General features: G+C 34.9%; 1 protein-coding gene across 1 annotated transcript in view; it reads right to left on the minus strand.

Annotated features, from left to right (window-relative positions):
* Positions 1–22,447, minus strand: part of LOC121419376 (adenylosuccinate synthetase isozyme 1 A-like) — a 33,779-nt gene extending 11,332 nt beyond the window's left edge. Inside the window, exons 1-4 of the mRNA XM_041613813.1 lie at positions 22,176–22,447; positions 10,252–10,354; positions 9,699–9,812; positions 9,327–9,390 (exon numbers count right to left, since the gene is read on the minus strand). Coding sequence (XP_041469747.1) covers positions 9,327–9,390; positions 9,699–9,812; positions 10,252–10,354; positions 22,176–22,355 — 461 coding nt within the window. The 5' untranslated portion in view covers positions 22,356–22,447. The remainder of the gene's footprint in view (positions 1–9,326; positions 9,391–9,698; positions 9,813–10,251; positions 10,355–22,175) is intronic.
* Positions 22,448–27,046: the final 4,599 nt, after the last annotated feature.

The following is a 27,046-nucleotide window of genomic DNA, read 5'->3' on the forward strand; positions in this document are numbered from 1 at the left end:
AATTTAAATAGTTATTTGATTGACAAAAGTATAGTGAGCTTACAAATATTTTGTTTTATTACATGTAGAAAAAAAATCTACCAGTGATAGAATGGATTCACTCCAATGGTATACTGAAGTGATCCTTTTCATATATGTACATAAGAAGACACACTTGGAGTCGCCATTAACATCAAACAACCCCCTCATGGCTGTCTCCTGCCTATGGTAATTGTGTTTAAAAAGTTATTTTTCCATATCAAAGAAACTGTTCATGCATGTATAATGAAAATGTGTTTGTATGCATTTTTCTGTGATATTATATTGTTTTGTATCATGTTATTAAATGTATGGTCATGTACAACACAATCAACCAACCAAACAAATAAGAAGGGAGATACATCTGTAGACACAGCATCTATTCATTATCTTGAATCTCAATGTATGTAAGCTGGTACAGATAACTTTTGTGAAAGGTCAAGGCATCAATCAGTATCTAAAGTCAGCATCCAATTAATTGCTATACTTATTAAGTATGGTGCATCATTATCACGTTGAGGAGTAGCATTTATATTTGCTTTTACAAAAATCGCTTGTTACTTCATTTTTTGAAAGACGTAAGGTTAGGATCAGAGTGCTGGTTTTATGCTCAGAACAATGTGAGCATCAGGCTTGGTGTTTGGGTTGATGTAAGATTTTGTTTTAATACTAAATAGGTTCATTATTGCGGATTGAAATAATCGCTAGAGGGTATTCATTTGTCTCGCAATCTACTATGGTCAACAAGGAAATTCGTGATCACTCTCGCAAAAAGTGTTCACAGGCTTTCTAGGAAATTCGTGATCACTCTCGCAAAAAGTGTTCACTAGCTTACAAGTTCACGAGCTTTCGAGTGCCGCTGCAACTCTTTATCAAATTTCCTTGTTGACCATAGTAGATTGCGAGACAAATGAATACCCTCTAGCAATTATTTTTTTTTATTAGACTTCATGAGCAGAGCAGAAACAAGGCAGCAAATGTAAGCTTGGTGAATGTCAATGAATCATTCCATCATTCTTTGTAAGGTTTCATTGGTTGAAATAATAACCCAATATTTTTTGCTCATTGACCTTTCTCTAGCTAAAACTAATAAACATACACTTGAGTTTCACAAAGTTAAAGATCTTATTCTACGTCATTGTTCTATCAAGGTTGTCTTTTTAAATCCATCTGAAGTTTTGGTACATTCAGTAATGTGAGTTCAACTGGACTATCTTCTTCATCTAAGATATTACAGTCTGTAAAACGTGTAGTGACTGACAGACTGTTGAATCATATTTTATCCATTCACTCCTTGTGAAAATATGAATTTTAAATTTACAAGTATCAGAAGTACAATGACTGCATATTAGGGAGCTCCAAACAAATACTACATCCTAAAATTTTCAGCTTAAACCATGCTTTATTAAAAAAGTATTGTAAATAGCTCAATAAGTTTAAAAGAAAAATAAAAGGTAAATAACTCATCCTGTGAAATATACTTTACTGAGAGTCTGGGATGAGAAATAACATAATGAACTTGATTGCTGACTTTCTTACCTTTCCACCCCAGAAAAATGTGGATTTGAATCAATAGAGAAAAATCAAACAGGCATAACGCTGAAAATTTCATCAAAATCTTATATGAAATAAGAAAGTTTTGACACTTATGTCATAACTTCTTTATTTTACAAACTAATTTGATGAATTTTTCAGCATTATGCTAGCTGGATTTTTCTCTTTTTACTCAATTTAACTTTTTCTTGAGATGGACTTGTCCTTTAAATTTGTATTTCTTTGGGGAGTTAGAATATCAAAACCAAAAGAGAATGAAGAATACAAATCACCATGTGACAGCCATGTGACTAACACTCCATTTAACAAAAACAAAACCTTTCAATTTACTCATGAAGCTTTCTGATTGAAGAGTGTGTTCACATGAGTGCAGAATGATTCATTTAAAGTTATACCAAACCACAATTTTGGTATGTACCCACAACTAATTCCTCTATAACAACCTTATTAATGATCAAATTAATCAAATATATGAATAGAAGTGAAAAAATGTGACAAACAAATACATACAAAATTGAAATTATGTAGGCTAAATGAATCTAAACAAGTAGAGCTCAGATGTACACTGTATGAATAGATGTTTGTCTATGGACATTGTGATCTGGGCCCCATCTTACAAAGAGTTGCAACTGATCTGATCAATCTCAAATATATGGAATTCCATCAATGTCAATTATTTTCTACAAAAAAATTGCATGATGTCCTTTGGAAACAGAGTTACAATGAATTTCAAGAAAACAATGAATGTATGATTATACAAAACATCTAAAAAATATTTTGAACATGCATTTTATATGTTGATATTGCCCGCTTTCAATAGTTGAGATTGATTGGATCAATCATAACTCTTTGTAAGACAGGGCCCTGATCGTATAAACATGTATGGTGAGTCAGATCAATAGACAGAGACCTGGGAGATTAATGATCTAGTTCAGTAAATTAGATGTAAGCTCTATAAAGGACAGTCAAAATACAAGGAAAACATCACCAGACTAGACCTGGGATTGTGAATTAAGGCTGTGACCTTTGCTTTAATAAATCTGGTTTGTTACAACTGAATACCAGCAATCATCATTCTGAAAAAGGAAAGAAGCCTGAGATATCACTTGTAAGGAAACAAATTTTGAAATTTCTATTATGTAAAATCTATCTGGCAAATCATTCCATAAATGAAGCTTTATCTGCTTGTAACAATTTTGATCTTTTAATTTTCTCGGAAAGCTTTATAGACATCCTACAGAGTCTTGAATTAATAAATAAAGACAAGATAAGACAAAAAATAGTAAATAAATCTCCAATTGAACACAGGCTCGCATCATGTATCACAATGTGTCAGTTGTCTCTTAATGTGAAAGGTCAGGCACTGTTCATCATGAAAAAAAAACAACATAATCATGAATCAGCATTTCAAATAATGATCCAAACCAAAACTACAGTATTGAGAAGTTTGGTGGTAAAACAGGGTATAGTAAAAAAGCAGGGGGGGGGGGGGGTTATGACACCATTACTGTTTTTAGTCTTCATTATACAAAATATTGACTTTTTATTTTATTTTCCCTTCAATAATTGTAATGATTGGCTCTCCTTGAATATGTGAAATCAACAACTCTTAGTAAATATTACGCCTATAGTATCAAATATCAAATCTACAAACCAGGAAATATTTCATAAAACTTTTAAAAAAAAAGAATTAAAAAAAAGATATATCACCCAGGTTGTGTATAAAACTGCTTTGTGCGACTAATAAATATATAAAAAAAATCTACATCCAACTTCCAAAAAAAAACAACTTAAGTGTAAAATTTGTTCCATCTTGTTTATTTTTCTGTTTATTTTCAAATTTATTTGGGTTGTACTTACAAACGATGAAGCTTATGAATAAAATTTCAATAAATAATTCTCAGATAAAGAGCATCAATACTAATACTGACAGCTGCAAGTCAAACTGATTTTATAATCATACTTCAATATTTAAGGTACAAGAAAGAGAGGTAGAGAAGGTGCCTCTTTTACCGACCATCTCTGCAGAACAAGATCATCATCATACATTTCATATCAAAAGAAGGTTTTATGATTCCATTTTGCATCATATTGATTAAAGAATGCACCTGCTTTCATTAATAGAAATGGGGTCAATCATCTCAGGTGTAATCAAATGACTGTAATCAATAGGTCTACAAATATCACACCGCTACCTTACTCAGAAGAATGAAAATACGTCACAAACAGTTGTATATTAATAGCAGTTTCCAAGCAACAGCAAATCATTTATTTTTATAAAACTAACCTACATGTAAGTTTAAACTTGTTGTCCTTTATACCAATTATTAGACTTGGTATTCATAGTTTTGGCCTTCAAAATGGATGGCAAAACAACCATTGAAAGCCATCTGCCAAACACATCACAGGTCCTATTTATATATGCTACTGACCTCTATACACATGGCATCTTGTTATCCATGAAAAGCAGATTATCTGAAATAGATTCTTTAGATTCAAACATGGTACAAAAATATCAAGAAAAAGATAACGAACAAAATTTATTTCCAGACAGTGTCAGCATTCCCTATCTGAATCTGTGGTAACTTGCCACAGCAACATAAACTTTGATTGATTAGTTGAATTTCAAGACTAAAAAATAATAGATCAAAAGGTTCTATATGCTTATAGAAGGTTCACTTTTGCTATCATTTTCCAAAATGAAATACAGTTGATTGAGTCATACATCTACTGATATTACTGTAGCACTTTTTAGATAAGATTTACCAAGAAAAAAAACTGAAATATAGTATTCACAGTGTTTTGTAATAACGAAAATTGTAGCTTTTCTTTCCCTCTCTCTTCTTTCTATCTACTTTCCAAGTGTTAATACTATCCCTTAATACAACTATCACTTTCTCTCTCTTCCTCTGATACCATCTTTGAACATAGGTATAATGTACATACTACTGACACTACATTTTAGCAGAAGCTGTGTCTGGTCCTGGCATTTAGATTATGTATGTTTATCACTTTGATTACTGTCAAGGCAGATACCATAATGGAGATAAGCATTAACATCTCAATAACTGCCTGACGTCATATTCCTATTCATAAATCAATAATCAAGTGAAGTCACGCAAGCATGAAAAACAGCGGTGAGCAGTGCGACTACAGGATCGTTATGTCAATAATTTGGTCTAACCATTCTTCAGTCATGTTCATTCTATAATTGCAAACATTTCAAAATAAATTGTAAATTATGATATAATAAAATCATATGCAAAGCACATTTAACCTCTTTTAATTGCTTTTGACCAAGAAGATTTTGAAATGTGTGAATGGGATATGAACTCATAACACCAGAGATTGGTTATTCTAGGGTATATACATTGTTAATGCAAGAGCAAGTTGAACACTATTTTTTCAAGGAATATTTCTCTAATTAAACTGTCATGACTTCTTTATTTGTTCTACTTTATTTCAGATCCAAAACTGAATGAAAGAAAATCCTTCTTTAATGCCCAACCTTTCACAGATTTTTCCTTTAATACTAGAGACTGTTAAAGCAAGCCATTGGTGTGTAGTTAATACATCACTTGTGATGATATCAATACAAGATATCAATTTCACAATGTATTTGTACACACCCTGATTGAGTAAATGAGCTCTATGAAGAGAGTGACCTTTCTATCCTGAGAAACTTGATGATGTTTTCATCTCACCTACCCTACTACAATATTTTTAATTTCCACACGTGCACACAACAAGACAGCCTTCACAAATTAATTGGCATAAACTCTCTGTATACATGTACTTGCAAGTGTTCCTTGGGTGATTTATTTTCTATATTGAGGCTTGCAACTGTTCGCTTAATGGAGGACGATGCCTGATCACTTTTTAACAACATACATGTGTATCATAAGATCCTCAACCTTTTAAATATACAGATCATGTTTAATTTGATCAGGGATCTGTTGTTGTGTTTTTGTGGAAAAATCCACAAAAAACCAAGAAATGGACAAATCTAAAACATTTCATGTAGAGCCAGATATTGTTTATCAAAAAACTAAATGATTTTTTTTTCCATTCTTTGATCATTGAATTATTTATCACCTTAGATTTTTATCTCTTCACTGTGAATGCTGACTTTAAGCTGTTATTTTCACCAACTGAATATTTTGCGAATCACTGTACTTGGGTCCTGACATTTTCACAGGGTGTTGAATTCGTGATCGGAAGATGTACATGTACCAAACACTTCCAAAGCATTTCAGAGAAAAATAGTGCAAAAAATATGCTCCCCAATGCTGATGCCTCTTTTGTAAATAAATTTGTCCCTATAAAAAGCAGTTTCAAAGTGTTAAAAAAATTGGCATAAATTTCACTTTCCTGTACCTTTAAATCTGAAAGTTCATCATGTCAGTTTGATCTGTAAAAGTAATCTTTGGAAGTTGTATTAATTGGATATGTTTTTGGAAAAGCTGGTTTAAGTGTAAAAATTTTGAATTTGGTGAACAGAATCTTACAAGCTTTAAAACCTCTGGTCATGTGATGTATGAATATTAATGAGCATGCAAATAGCTACCAATGTACCTGTGTATAGAGTCAATCAGATGACAATGAAACCAAATCATTTAATGGAAAATACATATACATTGCAATACTACAGTGAGTGAATAAATATTATAAAAATACATTAAGAGATAATTTAGGCTCTGATTTTGTTTGAGAAATTCTAGCTACCTTTTTGATTTACTAACTGTACTTTCTCAACCTTATTTCTTGTACATATGAAGAGTTTGGTTGCATAAGGGGTTAGGTCCACTTTGGACCATTCCGAGAAAAATCACATTTTTTATTCTCACTTATTGCAATATTCTTCTGAAAAACTAAATTGTCATGATGTACTACCCTATCATGCGAACATAAATTTGGGTATAAAAGAAATGTACCTGTCTTCAATTTTTGACCCAACCTCTTCTGCAAGCAAACTGAAATGAATCCAATCTCTTTTGAATAAAACAGTTATTTTTCTTTGCCACTTTTATTCACATTTTAATGTGAATTTCAAATTTTCTTTGGTATCATCAGAGTAACTAAAAATCTAAAGGTTTTGAGACAGAAAACAATAAAATTTATGAAAAATGGACCTAACCCCTTTTGACAAATGAGCTCTTTGGAAGAGTTTGGTTGCAAAAGGGGTTAGGTCCACTCCAAGAAAATCATTTTTTTTACTGCCACATTGCCATATTCATATGCGAAACTAAATTATAATGATACCCTACCATCTGAACATATAATCGGATATAAAAAATCTAGCTGTCTTCATAATTTTTGTTATTATTCTTTTCCAAAAAATTCTACGTGGACCTAACCCCTTTTGAAAAAAAAGTGATTCTTCTTTGCAATTTTTGTTCACTTTTTAATGGGAATTTCAACTTTTTTCTTTGGTTTCATCTTAGAGCTACTAGAAATCTATGCATTGAGACAAAAGAAAAATCAAATTTGATGAAAAAGGGACCTAACCCCTTTTGCAACTGAGCTCTTCATATATAGGTGCATATCTCAAAGTTTTCACCACACATATAGCAAAGCTTTGCTGTTGGGGACATTGGCACTGATAAGTGTGTCAAGATTTGTGTGCGTTGTTAATTTAACGGCCGATCGGAAATTCTTCAAAAGCTGTGTGCACCTGAATCAGTAGCCTAGCTTAGCCGGATAATACTAAGACCTGCTGGGAGAACATTTTTCTGAACTGAAGTGGCTACCCTGGGTAAATATACTGTTATTATCATTATTACTATAATTTGTGATATCTAAGAAAATAAAAACTCCGCAAAAATAATAGCTTATATAGCATACCTTTCTTTTTCTCTTTCAAAACAATCTTTTATCTCTGTGCCATTAAAAACTTGTATCATGATCAAGTCTTATCTTATCTTGCAACTTATAAAATAGATATGGATTTGTACACTTATGTATTTACATAAGTTTTTCTTTGATATGCTATTCTATACCTGTATTGCAAAGTACAATTTACGGAAATGTATATTGCGAACATCTGTTTACACCTCTTGATAAATTGAATTTAAAGGTAAATGCTAGTTTTGGTAACGATAACAAAATGAGTTCGTACAGAATCCAATGAAATGACCACAAAGTGTCTGTATAAATAAAGAATGTGTGCCAAAGGATTCTGGAAGAAATTGTGTAATTGCTGAGAAATTAGCAAATAAGCACAGGATTCGGGTCAAGCATCGGGCACAACATTCAAAGTAATAATAATACACTGTCCCACGTGTGCTTATCTGTGTTGGTGATCTTCAGTGTGAATATTTTTCAGCGTAGATTTCAAGATTTCACAAAGTTCAGTTTATGTGACTGTACCAGATCTAGATCCTCGATATACTGACAATTAAGCCTGGTTTTACAGACTTTCTCATGAAATTAGTGTTTACTGCAACTACTGGCATTTCTCTTTAAATGTAGGCCTATATCAATATTATCATCAAAGACATTCCTTAAATCACTCTGTGTACCATAAATAAACTTTATTAATGATTAATAGAAAAATAATGAAATATAAAAAGAAAACATGTTCAGGCATGTACATATAGTATACATACATGAACAATGTGTAAAATATATAAGAATGGGTGATCTGATGTATTATTCACACAAAGAAACAACCTGTGAGCTTACAGGAGCAATCCATTCCTGTTATGCATGACTGTGGTAAATAAGGGTGGTGAGTATCATACATGATTATTAAAATGCTTTGTTTTGTTCTTCACTCATACATACCAATCCAATTTAGTTGAAAGTCTACTTCTTTAACTTCAAATAGATTATCTTGAAATCAACAATGGGTGATTTCAAGTACGGTGTTCAGTGTTGGTGTTGGGAGCGTAAAAAGGCCGCTGAACCGAGCTCCAACACCGAGCTGGGTTCAGAGGAACGATACCAATTGTGTTATCAATGGCACATGACAACGGGATCGTCATGCCTCTGCGCTGCTAAATAATCACAACTTCACGAGAGAAGTCTCGACGACGAAAATGAAATCAGAGAGAAATGCATTAAATTCTCATCGCACAGAATATCAATGCCTTAATCAATTCAAGAATTTGAAGGAGAGACCTTTATTCTTCATCAAAATATATAAAGCTCAAATGATTTGTACTCATCTGTAAAAGTTAATTTTACGGGGATGTTTCATCGAGTTCACCGCCTGTTCACGAGATTGCCAACACCAACACAAACACCAAACTTGAAATCATGATTTTCCCAATCCCTGGTGGTTGGTGAATGGGGAAATTGCGTGTAGATCGTAAACACCAGCCACAGTGCTGGGTTCAGCAGACAACAATCAACACCAGCCTTCAACACAAACTGCCGGAAATATGTCATATTTCCCGAGGTCAATCCCAACACCAGCCTGATTTCAAGTATAGTGTTGTGGCTGGTGTTGGCAACACCAGATTTCAAAACCGTACTTGAAATCACCCATTTTTATCGCGTTTACAAGGAAAAGTTAACGGACGGACACCGAGCGTGATACCATAATACGTCTCGTCCGAAGACGGGTGTATAATAAAATGCCCTACACTGGGCTGACAACCTCTTGGATTTGTACATGTAATCTGTAATGGCTGCAATCAGAGACATTCAGGCTATTCTGAAACTGTTTATACCTTGTTGCCATAGAGATGACTATACGTATAGTTGTGATATTTCATACTTCTGTACACTTTTGATCTTAAGGGTCTTACCTTGTCTTGTTCTTGGACTTTTCCAATTCTTGTAAGCCATCCACTTGTTGATGAAGATCAAAAACTACAAAATAAAATAGAAAATCCATTTTGATGAAGTGAAGATAAAATGTGAATGTCATTTTGTTTGTGGTGTGCTATTGTGTGATTTTATTTGTATTCATAAATTACTGGTACTGTTAGATCAATATGGACTCGGTGTTCCAAAGATAAATCAACTAATATTCAAGGAGTCTACGAATAATACAAATGCGCAAAAAAACAAAAATCAAGAATTGAATTACCAGATATTTCCCAAAGAATTTGTTTGCCTCAATGTTCAAGGACACATTTTATTGATTTTTATGTATCATCTAGTTTGTATCTACTCACCTAAATGCGCTCTATCCGAGATCCGTAGTCTCTCATTCCAGCCGTTTAGTCCTTTGAGTTTAGCCTTCTCAGCCTCTTCAAACAGCCCTGGTAAGTGAACCACTAAGCCATTACCTACAAGATGATATTGTAAAGCAAATGATATTAGTCAAAGACAAAGAGGGGGGGGGGGGGGGTGGTGGACAGGGATGTGGACGAGACATTGGAGAAAAACATACCCTAGATGCTCACTGTTTAAAGATCAACAAATAACCTTTCACATTAGCTTCCTCCATCTTTAATATCTACCATCTTTTTATCTTCAAAATTTCTTCATGAAGAGGGTAGTACATAAGCCTACAACAAATTATCATCTCTATTAATTAATAAATATTAATATGAAGTAGTTTTACCTTGCAAATATTTTTTTCCTGAATTACTTGAAATTTCATGCCAATAGCTGAATTGAGTCTAATGAAGATTACCATGCAAAAAGTTACAATCAATTTTATATACTAGATCTGTATTCTGTTTACAGAGCCTGGAATAAAGAAATCCTAATCTTGTTACATACCTATGACTGATGTACAGAATGGATGGATAATACCACTTGGTAAAAGATGGAAATCATATTCCTTGTCACCTACAACAACAGTATGACCAGCATTGTTTCCTCCCTGCACAAGAAATAAGATCAACATTAGGTCTGTTTTGAAAGTCCATTTTTGATGCACATGTACACGTCACAGCATGTTTTTCGGTTGCGTACACATAAACACTGAGGGAGACTTATGTTAGTCATATGATAACTTGCACTAGGCCAAGTCATATCGTTTATTTTGTAAGCAGATTAAATTCGATCGAACATCCATTCATCGAAATTTAAAGGCGGGAAAATCGAGCAAATTTGTTTGCTCCGTCATTACCGCGCTGAGGGCCGAGGTAAGCGTTGCACAATCGGCCGGATGCAGAGCAATAAAGATCATCCATATTTTTAATGATCACAAAACAATGTGAAAAAAAGGGTATCCAAGTAGAATTCTTCCAAAAATATCTGAAACAATGATATTTGCACGTGACAACATATACGTTTGAAATAAAATAATATGGAAGACAGAATCAAGCAGAGTCGATCCAAACGATTCTCAGTCAACTCAGTCAGTCTAGACTCGCACACACACTACATCCCCTTTATACTACACTCACTCTCCCCAAACGACAGGTGTGCTTGCCGCCCGACAAGTGCTATACTAGCAGACACCAACTTGCCTGTCATGTAGTTGAATCCAAAATGATCTCCAAATTGATGGTAGTATATCATACATAATTTTTTCAGAATGGTCATATGAATTGGTATTCTATGCTGATATAAAAATTGTGAGAAAAGTTTGTGGAATATGAGTTATGACGATGTTCGAGAATTAATCCTGATATGATTGATAATCAATTTTTAGACACAGGACAGTTGCAGAGCACCGACTCGATCGAAATAAATACGAATGTCCCAAATAGAGCTATAAATTTACCTAAATGATTATTGGATTAAATCATTCATAAATTAGTACGATTTAATAACATTCAATGACCATGCGAAAAATATTGGAAATGTCAGCAAAGTTGTTGGAATATCGCTCCAAGATAAAGAAGCACATTGCACATGCGCGATTAATGACATAATTTTCCATTCATGAATTCTAATACGGAGTTGGGCACAAACAAGCTTAAAATTGATGGGAATAAATATCATACAAAATTTCCTCTGCTTTGTCATGTTAATTCATATTCTATGGTGATATTATAACCATGAAAAGAGTTTCTGCAACAATGTTTGAAAATCAATCCTGACATGATATGATTTTTTTTAGACAAGTGCATCTACCACTTGTTATTTGTGATGTCCGTCATTAAAAATGGATATGAAATAAAAAATTTTCACATCAAGATCTAAATTTGTATTAATAGTTATCATTTGCAAGTTATTGTTCTATGGTCACAATAAGAAATATTGTTTATAATGAAAGCAAGATTTATTTTATGTTTACTGCGTCATGATTTTCCTTTTCAGATCAATTTCGATCTGATTTGATTAAAGCACAATGCGCATGCTACTACTACTACTACTGCAACTAATATTGCTGGTACTAGTACTGCTACTACTACTATGACGCAGACCATGCAATCAGTGGTCATCATCCTATCTCTCCTACCAATCAACAGATTAATGAGACCTAGTTTATTAAAGCCCTATCCTACCACTTATCTCAGATCTACTGGCAGCTTATTTCCGGTGACTTTTAGTCAAATGCACTTCTCATTAGAGGCACTGCTAAAAGCAGATCTCATGTAAGAATGGAGAATCATTGCACATCACTCAGTGAATGAAGAAATTATTTGATCTGTCATGCGAACCTGAGTGTTACTACAAGATGGGGGAGTGCGGGGGAAGAGGGTTTAGCTCTTGGAAAATATCACTGCAAAGTTGGGTGGGCATCTTCAATTACCCATTGGTACGTTGTCGTTAGCATCAATAAAATATACCTGTTTACAGATTAATCGTATGACGTCAGAGGCAAGTTAGCAATGCAGGGGTACGGCAAAAGAGTAGGCTATTATGTATTCTTGTGCAACACAGGGCAGGCATACACGTAGAATGAATTCTTTAAAATCCCATAAAATGAAGTTTACAGGGATTTTTTTTGTTAGGCATGAGGAATCAAATCTAACGAGAATCAATGAAGACAGAGAATTAGTTTGAAAATATAACAAAAGGCTTGAATTCGCCTTCAACCATGCAGAACTTGCAAAAAAAGTGTTTTTTTTTCCTTTTTCTTTTATATTGAGAGCATTGATGATAACAATGACAATGGTACACATTGAACTGACTGATCTATTATTCTGTACATACTGTAGGTTTGAGATATTGAGAAGCTACCAGTTTTCTTACAGTTTTCAAACTACAGTAATTTCCCATAACCCTGGGAAATTGTGGAGCTTGAAGGGTTTTAGCTCCACTTGTAGCCCACTTCAATTTCAGACTACATTTTACAAAAGTGAGCTAGCACAAAACAGTACAGTACCAATAACCCAGGGTTAATAGGCTGACTGTGGTGCGCTAACCTTAAAAAGCAGGGCTAAGCGTTAGGCTAGCCAATTACAGGAAATACAACGGAAAGTTAAAAGTTTTTTAAATGGACACTGTGTGGTTTGCTATGTAGAAACTTCTCATGGTTTTGAGATGGAAGGCGCACCCACTTTGGAAAAAAAGTTGAATTCATGAACGTGCAATAGTCCAGATGGCATGCGGAGTGAATCACGATAAATTTCTTAACCCTGGCTAAGCAAATAGTGTACATGTAGTTTTTAAAAATATCCAGAAAAAAATCCATATGGTGGTTTATAGTCAGGGTTTAAGAAAATGTAGTCTGAACAGCGTGGAAACACCAAGTTTTTTTTTTTTAATAGAATAAAATTCATAGCATGGAGCTCAGAGAACCATGTAAAATGAAAGTTTGGACAAAACAAGTAAAAAATAAAAAAATCACAAATTTCAAAGACTTGTTTCAATTCCTTGAATTTTTTTGTCACATTTTCTTTAGAGAACTTTTATGTAAAGACCCAGGCATGTACTACATCCATGACTAGTTTGATTGCTGTGCAAGTCTTATTTCTGATAAGCTTTTGTCTTCATCTTAGTTCAAATTCAAAACCAAATTGTTTTTAAATAATTATTAAAATAAAGTTCAGTCCTATGAGTCACCAAAAACACAATTGTAGAAAATCCTACAAATTGTTAAACAGATTGAATAAAATGAATAGTCCTATGGTTGGCTATGGTCACAAATACCTTTACGAATGCCAAACAAACCTATTTCAAACCATAATACTGCTACATGTATAAAAATTGTTCTTGCAGTGTTCGTGAAGGTATTTGTAACAATAGCAAAAGAAATCATCAAATTTTCCATAAACTGAATTCATGAATGACACATAGAGCCTGCCTTTTTTCATGTATTCCCATTAATTCACTAATAAAAAAACATGCCCTCATCACATAACTGCCTCATATAACGTGAATAAACACATGTAATCAAATATCTTTGTTTTCATGACATATTCATTTTATTATTTTTTTAAAAACTCAAGCCCCACACCCAAAAATATTACATTCAAGTGATTTTTAATATTTGATTTTTCTTCTTCTTTTTCATATGCATGTAGCAATCAAGAAATAAACTATGTTCAGCAACAATAAGCAACCAATTGAAGACCTAAATATGAATGACACGCTCCCCTCAGTCCGTATCACCAAACCTCCTGTGGCAAAAGGGCAATGTATAATGTACACTGAGTATGACTGACAGATGACATTTAAACAACTCCAGCAAATGCACAGAGAAGGATTTCAACATGGTAAGCTTGATCACAGCACTTGATATGAACCATGTATATCTGATACTCTCTTTTGAACAGGTTCATTGGAAATATAAACCAATATAAAGCATTCAATAAGCGTTTCTTTCAGCAACCAATTAACATAATAAATAAAATATCACGAAAATCCATTGAACTTTGCAAACATTGTAAACTGAGTGAGTCTAGAGCATTAAACCCACTGCTGCACAAATTACTTCCACCCCCCCCCCCAACTCCCAAACAGAAAGAATACTTCCAACATTTATAGACGAATGGATAATCCCAGAATACATATTCAACTAAAAACTATGACCTGAATCAAACTTAATACATACTTAAGTCTAGAGTTTTTAAGGTATTCTTGTGTTTTGAGAAATCTCTTTTCCCAAATTAATCTCTCATCTTAACTTGAAACTACATGTAATTCAGTATGAATGGGGAACCTTAGGATTAACAAAAAGAAGTTTGCCACACCCTGTAAAACTGAAAGCGTATTTAGAGCACTACACACTGCTCAAAAGGCAAGCAAAATAAATCAATATTACATTGTTCACATGAACTACTTCCATGTGAGGATCCTTAGTTCCTTTATCTAATAAAGTTGTATGGCTAGTGTTTTTGTGTTAGCATTGAAAACGAAGATGGTTTCATGTGATATTGATAATCCAAGCATGTATTCAAACAAAAAGGATTATGAAATGTTTTTCATGGTCATGAATTGGTTGATCAATAACTTAGAACTTCTCCTCTGAATGCTACTATCCCATTTGCAACTAGGTAATATCATCTGCTCACATTAAGAAAATGGAAAATGTTTTGCAGGATAAATTGTGAATTAACATATAAAAATTATATGCATGTGTTGTTTGTATCGTCCCCCCAAGCATGGAATCAGCTGAGAATTTCAGGACATGATGGGATTCATTCAAGAGTATTGAGGGAACTGCATAATGAGTAAGCCACGACACTTCAGATATAAAGCTCATGGAAGTATGGAAAGAGGCATTTGTCATACCTATCTTCAAGAAAGGAAAGTGTAGTGACCCTGCAAACTATAGACCAGTAAGCCTTACCTCTGTGGTTTGCAAGATCATGGAGAAGCTAGTGTGGAAGGAATTGATTCAAAACCTGGAAGAAAATGATTTATTATCAAAAGTCTTGTGCTATCGATCATGGCCATAGTATTGACTGTTGTGGCCCAGTGGATTCGTCTTCGGACTTTGAAACAGAGGGTCGTGGGTTCGAATCCCAGCCATGGCGTAATTTTCTTCAGCAAGAAACTGATCCACGGTGTGCTGCACTCAACCCGTGTGCGCAATGAAAGCCTAGCTTAGCTGGATAATATAGGAGCGCCTTGAGCACCTAACAAGGTGGATATGTGCGCAATATAAATACCCTATATTATTATTTACTTAGACTATTGTAAAGCTTTCGATACGGTTCCGCATGAACGCCTTCTCAGCAAGTTAGCAGCATATGGAATAACAGGAAATGTCCATTGATGGATAGAGGCATACCTGTCTGGAAGATGTCAGAGAGTTATTGTTAATTCACGGAAATCAAAGTCACAACCAGTAACTAGTAAGATTCCTCGGGCAGTGTCCTCGGACCAATGCTTTTTGTGTGCTTCATTAATGACTTGCCTGATTCTGTCGCATGTTTGCTAATGACACAAAGGTTTATAGAATCGTGGATAATTCAAGTGATGCCAGCTATCTAAAAAAAATGATCTACATGAAATCTCATACTGGGCAACAAAATGGCAACTTCAATTTAATGTGAATAAGTGCAATACAATGCATTATGGGAGACAGAAGACAAGAGTTTAGCTACACCATTTATAGCGAGGATGGAGAGAATATAATCCCCTCATAGAAAAATGAAAAGGACCTGGGAATAGTATTTGACCCATCTCTATCTTTTACTGACCATGTAGCTGATGTCAAGAGAGCCGATATCAAACTTGGAATCATTAAGAGGTCTTTTTCAAGTCTGAATGAGAGGTGTTGGCTCAAGCTCTATAAAACCATTGGAGTACTGTAACTCAGTCTGGTTTCCCAAACGTAAGAAGGATGAAGACCTACTTGAGAAAGTTCAGCAAAGGGCAACAAGGCAACTTTCCCATCTTCGAAATCTGAAATATCCAGACAGGTTGAAAGCCCTTGGAATACAAACCCTGGCATACAGAAGACAAAGGGCAGAAGTTATCCAGATCTACAAGATTATGAGAGGGATAGACAATGTTGATGCTGCTCTATTCTTTGAACGAATCCATGACTCCCGTACAAGAGGACTAAGAAATCTAAGGAAGCAGAGATGCAGATCTGCTGTCTGCCAAAATTCATTCTCATTGAAGAGCTGCAATAATTGGAATTCCCTGCCTCAGTCAGTTGTAAGTGCAACTAGTTTAAATCAGTTTAAATACGGACTTGAAATTTTTTTGGCACAACCATCCTCTGAAGTACAGACCTTACCAAAGATAAGAAAATCAACGAGGGGCACATAAGCATATTGCTTTACATCTCAACATCCAAGTTAATCCAAGTAAGAATGTATGTCTGTACTGAAGTTTTCTGATATCCAATCACAAAATTTGAATGAAAAAAGGGGATCTTTTCTAAAGAAAAATAAAAACCTCACCATTAGAGGGTGCTAGAAATATTAGACTTGATTACTCTAATTTTTACAGAGAATCATCAGTTAATCTGCTATTCTATTTCTGTTATTAAAGATTGGCATGTAAAATGGCACTCAAATTTTATTGACCCTTTACCCCAACTTTTACTACAACTTTTTAAGAGGCTGCTCAAATTAATGGGCAAATCCCACAGTACCTTAAATGTATGTATCAAGGAAGAAGTCATCACTTTAATGTCACCTGTCAATTTCTTCAATCCTATGGGATCAATCTCCATCAAGAATTCCCAGAACCAAGAACAAAAGTTTTTTAAATCCTGTTTTCTTCTTATTTTTTTGAATATTTTTTAATCTGTCCATTCAACCACACAAGCAAAGATTATTATATCTGCACCAAGGAATAGTTTACGAGATAGACGGCACATAAAAAATGCTTTGTTTATCATCGTTATTAACCTTGCACGCTTAATACAGCAGATATTTTGATGGTTTGGGGGGGGGACGTTTTTACCTCCCACATGAGGAAGAATTGGTATTCCTGACCAAAAGACTTGTTCCTAACCGGCTGTACTTGCAAGTGCAAGCTGTCTACCTGCAAAAATGACACAATGACACAGACACAATGTAGCACTTTTACTGCATGGCTAACTCTTGCTGCGTTGAGGGCTTTGGATCCACCCCCAGTGAGGACTCATGTGCCCTCTACTCTTGAGACCATTACAGTTGACAACCATTACTTTGAACATTTTTTATGATTTCTAGTTGGCGGATGAACTCGTGGTTGACAACTACCCACAGGACTTGAAGTAGGAGTAGATGTTACAGGAATCAAAGTGTTTCATCATCATTACTGGAGTCATGCTGTAAGGGTGAGGACTGATTCGACTGTGAGAGGTTCAGCTCTTGCAGTGAGTTGCTGGATCCAATGTTATTATAGTTGAGGTGCATTTACAACATACCCAGGCAAAGCTCCTCTACTTGTTTGTCACGCATCATAAGAATCTGGCGAGATGACCACACACACAATGTGGCACCAGTAGTCGCAACGATCACACAAAAGGGCTGGGTCGCAATCTTACACTTCTTCACAGATGGCACACGGAAAAGTCTTGGCTGTATCTCTGGATGGTGCAGGATTGGTTTCAACTTGTCAGCTGAGGAGGATGGTGAGATGTTTCAATGAAGTTGACTTGAAGTCAAGTGAACATAGCTTTAATGTGTAGGTAAGCTTTCCTTGCCCTTTGGTGAGATGACTCAATGAAGTCGGCTTGAAGTCAGATTAATCAGATCAGATCAATCATAACTATATGGAAAGCCAGCAAAGTCAACATATAAAATGCATGCTTGTTCAAAATAATTCTAGATATGAAGTATATCCATAAATTCATCAATTTCTTGACAATTTGGTGTGTTCTCCTATGTTTACAGCTCAGACATTTTGCAAATTTCTTGTAGAAAAATTTTGACACTGATGGATTTCCATAGAGTTACCATTGATTGGATCAATCGTAACTCTTTGTAAGACGGGGCCCTGGAATGCAAAAAGTGACTTAACACCCACAAAAATCTTCAGAAACTTTTCGGCCTAGATTCCAATTTTATATATATATATATTTTTTTTTTTATCTGTTGCATTTAATACCAATGATATAAACCAAATGAAGTGTATACAGCCATCAGAGGTTTTGTTGGAACCATATGTATTGCGGTCCCCTCTGTGACGTTAATGCACCTACTTTACTTCGGGACTGCCCCTCAGGAAAATTGCATTTTGTCGGTTTTTTCCACTGGAATATTTAGATACCTACACTTGCTTCATGATCAGGGGTGTGAGTGGTCACAAATAAAAAGATCTGAAAAAAGCTGAAATAGAAAGAGCTCCTATACTTTTTGTACAGGGGAAAACAAAAAAAAGCCGAAATTAAGCTGAAAATCGAAACAAAAAAAATCTAAAATCAGATAAAAATCTGAACACTCACACTCCTGCATGGTGTACCATGTGAGGATGAGAAAGATCTTTTTTTAAATCATTTAAAAATTCATTCAGATTTCAGCTGTCATGAATGTCAGTATGAAGACCTCAATCATGTTTGCAATGCCTTTCGCGACTTCGGAGTGCCATTTCCAGGATTGCTGAAGAGACGGCAATTCATGAGGGGTACGCAACTTGATATGAGACTATCTGACTATGAGGACTCACAGAACTTCTTATGATATACCCTAACCCTAGCCTTGAGGACTCTGTGATGATATTTAAAAATATTTTTACATATATACTTTTTCATCACAGAGCCTTGAAATTATCATTATTGATAATCAAGTTTCAAATTTCATCATTTGTTATATAATTGTTTTTATCTATATATTTTGTTCTTCAAAACAGCATTTTGTAGCATCGCTTTATCAAGGTACGTCATAACGAAGCGGTTCAAGCCTATTGTATTTGCTGTGTTTACCAATGGATCGAGGGTTCTACAGGAGATCGGTCTGGAAAACCTTTTTTATTTTTCAAATCTATACTAAAATATTTTAAACCCCTTTCATACACATTAGGCATATGAAGGTTCATAAATTAATAAAATCAAGAGACCTGACCTAAACAAACCGATTTCATCCTCAAAATATGGATTTCCTAAAGGAAATTCATCCTTGTTCACAAGTCTAGCTTAGGCATATAAGGTAACCATTTCAAGGCTCCATGATGAGAAGTATATGTAAAAATATTTCTAAATATCACGGAATCCTCAAGGCTAGCTATACCCCCCCCCCCCCCACCATAGGCAGGCTTTTCCCATCCTTAGACATGGAAGTGTATCCTATTGCCAGACACTTTTATTTCAGTGCTTTAAAAATGACAACTAGAGGAAATACAATCAAGAAAAATATGCACTTGCTATTTTAAATATTATGAAAATTGTGAATATGACAACCATTTTCTTTGCATCACACTTGCCGCATACCCCTCCATGAAAAAAATTATTTTCGTTCGTGGCAAATTACATCATGATTCCGGACGCGCACCAGATGGGCAAAGATATTCTTGATTATGATGTAAGAAGGAATTTATATGATTTTTTTCTTCATATATTACATGATTAAATTTGAAAGTTTTTGTTTGCTTTTTTTACATTGAATCTGAGCTGTCGTTGGTAACTAGTTTTTTTCCTTTTTAACTGCATGTTCCAAAGCACTTCAATATGCTTGTTTGTATTGTATGATGCTCATCAAGTTCTATTGATGCACTGTCGATCATCGAACAGCTCAAATCATTGTAAACCTTGTGCACGGGTACCTTTAGAACTAGTCGTCAACAATCACCCACAATACACTGTTACAATACACCACACCTCAACATTAGATCAAATGAGCGGACGAGATTGAAATTCTGCAAATCATCAAATCAGGCCCATATTTCCATCAGAAAATATTTCAATTGTTAAAGCATATGATATTTTAATCATTTTCTGTAATTTAAAAGATAAAGAAGGTAAAGTTTTTTTTTTGTTCTTGTTTTTGCAACCTTGTACTATGTATTGCTCTGTGAATTTTAACTGTGAAAGTCTTTTGAAATCATAACAGTGTCCGGTAATACAATACATGACTATACCTCAAGTGATGTTTGTGTACAATTCATTTATAACAACTCATCTTACACATCACAAAATTTCATTTGTTTTCCACGCTTCTATTAGTCTCAAAATTGGTATTTAGAGCCAATATCGGTTTCCTCAAACGTATTAATTCACTGCCAATCCATATCATCACAAACGCAAATTGCACATGCGTGGAAATCGCAGTTGAATTCATGAATATTCAGGAGTAGATCTATAGATCGATATCTGATGCAAATGCAAAACTATCCCGATCTGTAGTCCCATCATGAATATTCATGAATTGAGCTGCCATTTCCGCGCATACGCTATTTGCAATGTTTTTGGAATCGGCAGTGAATTAATATGTGTGAGGAAACCAATACTGGCTCTAAATAGCCAATTTGAGACTGACAGAAGCGTGGAAACGAAGTGAAACTTTGTGAAATGTAACTTTATAGGAGGAGTTGTTATAGTCAAAATGAACTGTCAGGTCATTTTTTTGCATGAGTTTTATATTCCTCCCCCCCCCATAAACTTTAAAGTGACACCTTTGTCACTAGCATGGCAGAGCGAGTTTTATACCTTGATGTTCAGGTAGGTGTAGAGCAGTAGTGAAGTGGAGCCTACACAAACATCACTTAAGGTAATCGTCAGATTTAGCTTTAACTTGGCACCCTACATGCCCCTTTTCCTTTCACTTTTTTTCAGTTTAAATAACTTTCACAAGGACTTTGTTCCTAACCATGTTAACTTTATTAGATCCCTTCTTCAAGTTAAAAGTTCTTCGTTTTTGATCGTGGAAAAAGCCCCGGCATACCTGGCGTAAATTAGACAGCTGGCAGCCATCTGTTTCGAGGAGTTTTTTAAGTAATTTTTAACATTTTTTTTTTAAATTTCTCCTCGTACACAGATGGCTCGCTATCATGCAGCCACCATTAGGGGACTTGCAATGCAAAATCCCCCCGTCGGGGTCTTCAATTTTTGTCTTTAATGAATAAAAATTTTGATAACACGACCAAAATGCAAATTAATATTCCCTCTTGGCATTAATTGCCAAAAAACAGAGAAAAATCAAGTTAAAAGGAACAAAAACAGAGACTTACCTCGGCTGTCGCACAAATTCACTTCCCAATTTTATCAGATCTTAAGTACATGAACATATGGCCATTGAGTCCCCTGTACAGATCGCGCTAGAATTTCGGTCTCTGTATTTGGTGAGTGCAGCCAACGAAGTTCAGCTGAACAACCAACATAACAGAGACCGAAGCTTTTGGTCTAGGTCGAGGCCTAGGCGCAAATGTACATTATGTCGTGCTTAAACTAGGCCACCGCACACCTTACGACTGTTCGCGATCCGATTTTGGAACAAATCGCATTTTGCTCATTTTCTGAAAATGTGAATGGAACTTGTCATTTTATTCGAGGTTCAAATTAATTGAAAGAATACTAATTTAACCATTTTGAATGATTGCAAATCGTAGCCAATCTTACGACTGCTATGACGTCATTTCGAGTAGATATTGAATTTGCTGAAGTTTTATTCTAAGGATGATACTTGGCAATTAGCATAGTCACAGATTTGAACATACTCATTGATACTGTCAGACTGTTGGTATTCATACGATGATTTCGAACATTACACAGTAAGATATTCCAACTTGACTGAGTATTTGTTAGCCATGTTAGCATCAAATTCTACCGTTTTAAAAGTTTTATAATCCAAAATTGAGTAGCAGACCAATCGTAAGGTGTGCGGTAAGCTTTAGTCTAAAAAGCATTTATATTACATTCTCGAGATCTAAAAATTTTGGTCTAACGTTAATTCTAATTTCTTGTTCAGTTGTTATTAACTTACCGCACATCGACAAACAACATCAGCCTCTGTCGCTAGCAAGTCGACCAGCTTTCCTTTCCCTTCGTCGCCCCATTGAGCTCCCAATACCACGTTGACTTTGTTGACGGGCTCCAGTCTCATTTTCTTTGAATTTGTACTCGTCGAATTCGAGTTATTTATCGAATTTTCGTGGCTGTTCATAATGTGAGATGATGTTATCTTCCTCAAAAGCTTAGGAAAGTAAAAGCAGCAACCCAAAATTTGCAGGGCCGGCGCGGGAGATGGATCAGATATGAATCGAGAGTAAGCGCGCGTAAATAGTAATATTCGCGCGGGTTTGTTGTACGTACCGTAGGCCTATACGGTAAAAAAAAAAGAAAAAAAAGAGCGGAGTAAATAAGTTGAGGATTGGCCCATTTAGCAAAAAAGTATTAAAAAAAATAAAAATATAAAAAAGTGTGAAATAGAAATGCGCTTTTTACCCACATGCATATGTTTAAACATAATAAAGGCATAAGAACAATATTGTTAGTCGAGGCATAGACGGATCCAGGGGGGGGGGAGAGGGCCCAGGCACCCATATTGCCTTGACAGAGCAAAAGAAAAAAAAAGGGGGAAAGAAAGAAGAAAAAAAGGGGGAGGAAACAACTTATGTATATGTATATAATATGAGCGCATATAATACACATATAAACAAAAGCCGAGTATAAAATAAATCAGTTATTCAGCATGACCTGCTTGCAACGAGTATTGCAAAATAGTTTTTTTCAGTCAGTGCGTTCATTTATATTAGGGGATTCTTTAAAATTTTGAGGCAGAGAGTTCCAGTATAGGCAGGCCCGGAAAAGACAAATGAATTCTTTGCAAATAAAGTTTTTGTTAAAGGAAGGTGATTGTCGTTGCCTTGTTGGGTATCAGTGTACGGATGCATTTCGGGAACATATTTTAGAAAATAGTGGGGAGAATGATCGTCCTTGCTTAATTTGAACATAAATTGATTTGAATAAAAAGAAAAAATCCAACAAGCAACGTCGAAAATTTCATCAAAATCGAATGTAAAATAAGAAAGTTATGGCATTTTAAAGCTTCGATTAATTTCACAAAACAGTTTAATATGCACATCCTGTTTGGTATGCAAATGGAGACTGATGATATCATCCACTCAATATTTCTTTTGTATTTTATTATATGAATATGAAATATTCTAATTTTCTCCTCATTTTAAAGTGAAACATTGTTAATACCTCCCTGAACATGTGGAACTAACAATCTTTAATACTATGGTCCAATCAGGTTGGTCCTTATTGTCAAATCTGTAAAAAATATATTTGTATAATTCAAACAATAAAAAACAAAACAAATAGTGAGTGAGTGACATCATCGACTCTCTCATTTGCATATCACTGAGTTGAGTATAGAACTGTTTTGTGAAAAATAAGCGACACTTTAAAATGTCATAATTTTCTTATTTTCCATCCGATTTTGATGAAGTTTTCAGCATTATTCTTGTTAAATTTTTCTCTATTTATTCAAATCAACTTTTTTTCTGGGATGGACTTGACCTTTAAATATCTTGCTCAATATGGAGCCTATAAAAATCAAATTCTCAAGTCAATATACAAAACATATATTTCAGCTCAGAATCGAACTTTCATTATTTTGTTTGATTTACAAATTGATTTTTAAAAAGTGCTCTGTAAAAATGTCTGTTTTATGGTCTGAATATGAACATTTCTGCTCGCGCTGGCGCTCGAAAAATTTGATTATCCGGTACCTATTTTCCTGTATTCCATAAAGTTCTAAAAATATCTATGTTAGATTGTCAAAACTTGCAGCTAGCACTGCACGCCTCGCGTTGATTAGTGAGTTATGTATATGATATTAATTCTATAACAAACTACTTAAAATCCCCATTTCTTGACAGTTTTTTTTTAATTGCTCGCGAATGATTTTACACTCGCATTGATTGTTGAAAATATGTTAACTCATGCATCTTATTCATTGCTTTAAATGTCCAGTTTTCAGGCCATAAAAAATTCGCATTCTCATTACTCTTATCAGATTAACAAATAAGATATTAATTTAATAATTAAATTTTCTTTTTTTCAGAATCGAATATCGACACTAGTTTCATCTCGCGCTTACGAAGAGATAAAGGAAGATAGTTATCATTTTCATGTGAAGACATAGGGTCAATAGAATGTCCCGGTTCTCTGTCAAAACTCAATAATGAAACATATCAACTTTTTTGTAACTCCGTGTGATCCATATCCACCTCACAATTTCCCTACAAAGCGCTTGAAATACAGAGCTTAAATTGATCCTTTCCAAATCGAAATGTCAAATGTTATAAGATCGCGCTTCGCGCTCACTTTATTGATTTTCCTGATAGAATAAGACATTTAGAATGCCCAGATTCTAGGACAAAATCTAAAACACACGCGTGCATTTTTATTCAGATACGCAAATTGTTCTCTATATAAAACATTATTCAGATCGTCAAAGTTTTTCTGCTCGCGCTTTGCGCACGCATTATTAATATAGAAAGATTACTCATCCTTTTATGATTTACAAAACATGAATAGAGTGTCCCAGTTTTAGGTGTAAATCTCTATTTTTTTTCCGCTCGCGCTTTGCGCTCGCATCAATAAATATTGTTTAGTAATATGTTCATCATTTTAAGATTACAAAAAGTGCTTAGAATTTCCATTCTTCAGGGAAAATGTCAAAATTTTATGCTCGCGCTCGCATTATTTGATTGTTCAAAATATGTAACGTCTTCATGGGCATGGCTAACTGCAAGCAACCGTTAACAGATCCTTTTTTTTCTGATCGCGCTCGCAGTAATAATTATTTATTTGCGATACACATCTCGTTTAGGATCACAAGCATTGCCCAGAATGTTTAAATTTTAGAAAAAAAAATACATGGAAAAAAAATAGCTCGCGCTTCGCACTCGCACTATTTAGATAAGGCTTCTGTGATAATAATATATTTATGTTGATTTATAAGAATAAAGCTTAGAAGTGACTATCAACAGAAGAAGAAGGTGGCACCAGGATTTTTTTAGTAGGAGCAAAAGAACTTTTTTGGGGAGGGGGACATAATTTTTTTGCATGTCACAAAATCGAGCGCGAAGCGCTTTTTATATGGGCCCTATGACTTGAAAAGGGACCTGCTAAGGACTGTTTGATAATATCCTGATAATATAACTGGACGCTCTAAGCATTCTTTTTTGTTACCATAAATAGGATCGGTATCTAACTAAACAATAATTGGTGTGAGCCCGAAACTGTTGATATTCAGCACTTCTTTTTGTAATTTTGAAAATGCAGAATGTGTATCTCGCTAAAACAAATAATGAAAATTCGAATCAAAAGAAGAACAATATGCGGATATTGACTTGAACAACCATGTTATCCTATTGAATTTTATATAATGACTTGACAGATTTATGTTAGCGACTAATTTTGTTGGGAGCTATATGGAAAATTTTTCAAAGTTTGTAAAGTGAAAATACTGTTTTGCAGCACGCATTACAGCTCGAGTAGGATGCTTATGTCAATATTTATTACTCCTTTTTCTTCTGTTTTAAGAATTTCTGGGGGCGAGGGCAAAAATCCCAACTGGGGGAATGCCCCCCGTGCCCCCACCCCCTTGGTGCCACCACTGATTGCGCTAGCGTACCTAAGGGGGTGGGGGTAGACTGCCCCCCTGACGATTCACAACTGATCCCTGACGAGCCACAAATGGCCCCTAATTTTAACTTTTTTTTTGCTTGTCAATTTTTTTTGGCGGACGAATTTGCCCCCCCCCTGGAAAAACCAAGGTACGTCACTGACTGATTGTGACCAAATATTCGCGCGAGTAGTTTTGTGAAAGCCCTTTATCGAACGCTATAGCGCGCTCGATATACATGTATACTGTCCTGAAATAAGGAACATTTCTCAACTAAAATGAAAAAAAAAATCTGAACTAAAATGAAACATATCTCAAAAATAAAATAACAAGAGTGAGAAGCACGAGCTGACTTTTTATTATTTTTTAAAACATAAAATCAGATCTGAAAACAGGATATTTTAAGCACTTTTTGTAATCATGCCACGTACTTATCTTATTCATGTTATTGAGAACAAACAATGCGAGATGCCATCGCGGAGCGCGATAAGTTTCATTGACCCATAATTATAACAAAGTTTGTTATGTACGTATTTAAAAAAAGATGAATAATGCAAGTGCCATACACGAGATGAATTTAGTTCAGATTTAGACCCGAGGCCACGAAATTTTAAGCATGCATTTTTTGTAATCATGAACAGGGTAAGTATCCCAAATATTGTGATAGCGAAGTGTGACCTGATATTCAGACTTGAAAAGGGGACCTAAAATCATGAAGAGCATGTATCTCACAAATCAAATTTTGAGAGCGCGTAGCGCGAGATAAAAATATTTATAATTTAAAAATGAAAAGTGTTGAATAATTATCTTTACCACTTGTAATAAATCTTGAACAAGATGGGTATCTCACCAAACAAAATAATCAAAGCTCGAAACGCGAACACTTTTTTGTATATTGACATCTAAACGGAAAGTTTAAAGCGTCATTATGTAAGTCATTAATCAGAAAATGCGAGCGCCGCGGTGTTTCGAACCCCCTTCCTGGATCCGGGACCCGAGCCTATGGTTAAAAAGCCTGCATTGGTATGAAGGAACGTGTTTGCATAGGGTGGGATAGGACTGGGTATGATTTAAATCTTCTTGGTTGCAGCTAGCTCCTTCCTATTCCTGCTCTGGGCCATCGACGAGATACAGGCCTAGGCCTGTGTCATTGTTCGTTTAGTGAACTGAGATTTGTAATCCTAACTGCGTACGTTGCTTGTTATGCAATAATT

Source organism: Lytechinus variegatus, chromosome 7 (assembly GCF_018143015.1).
Source record: "Lytechinus variegatus isolate NC3 chromosome 7, Lvar_3.0, whole genome shotgun sequence".
NCBI classification, from domain to species: Eukaryota; Metazoa; Echinodermata; class Echinoidea; order Temnopleuroida; family Toxopneustidae; genus Lytechinus; species Lytechinus variegatus.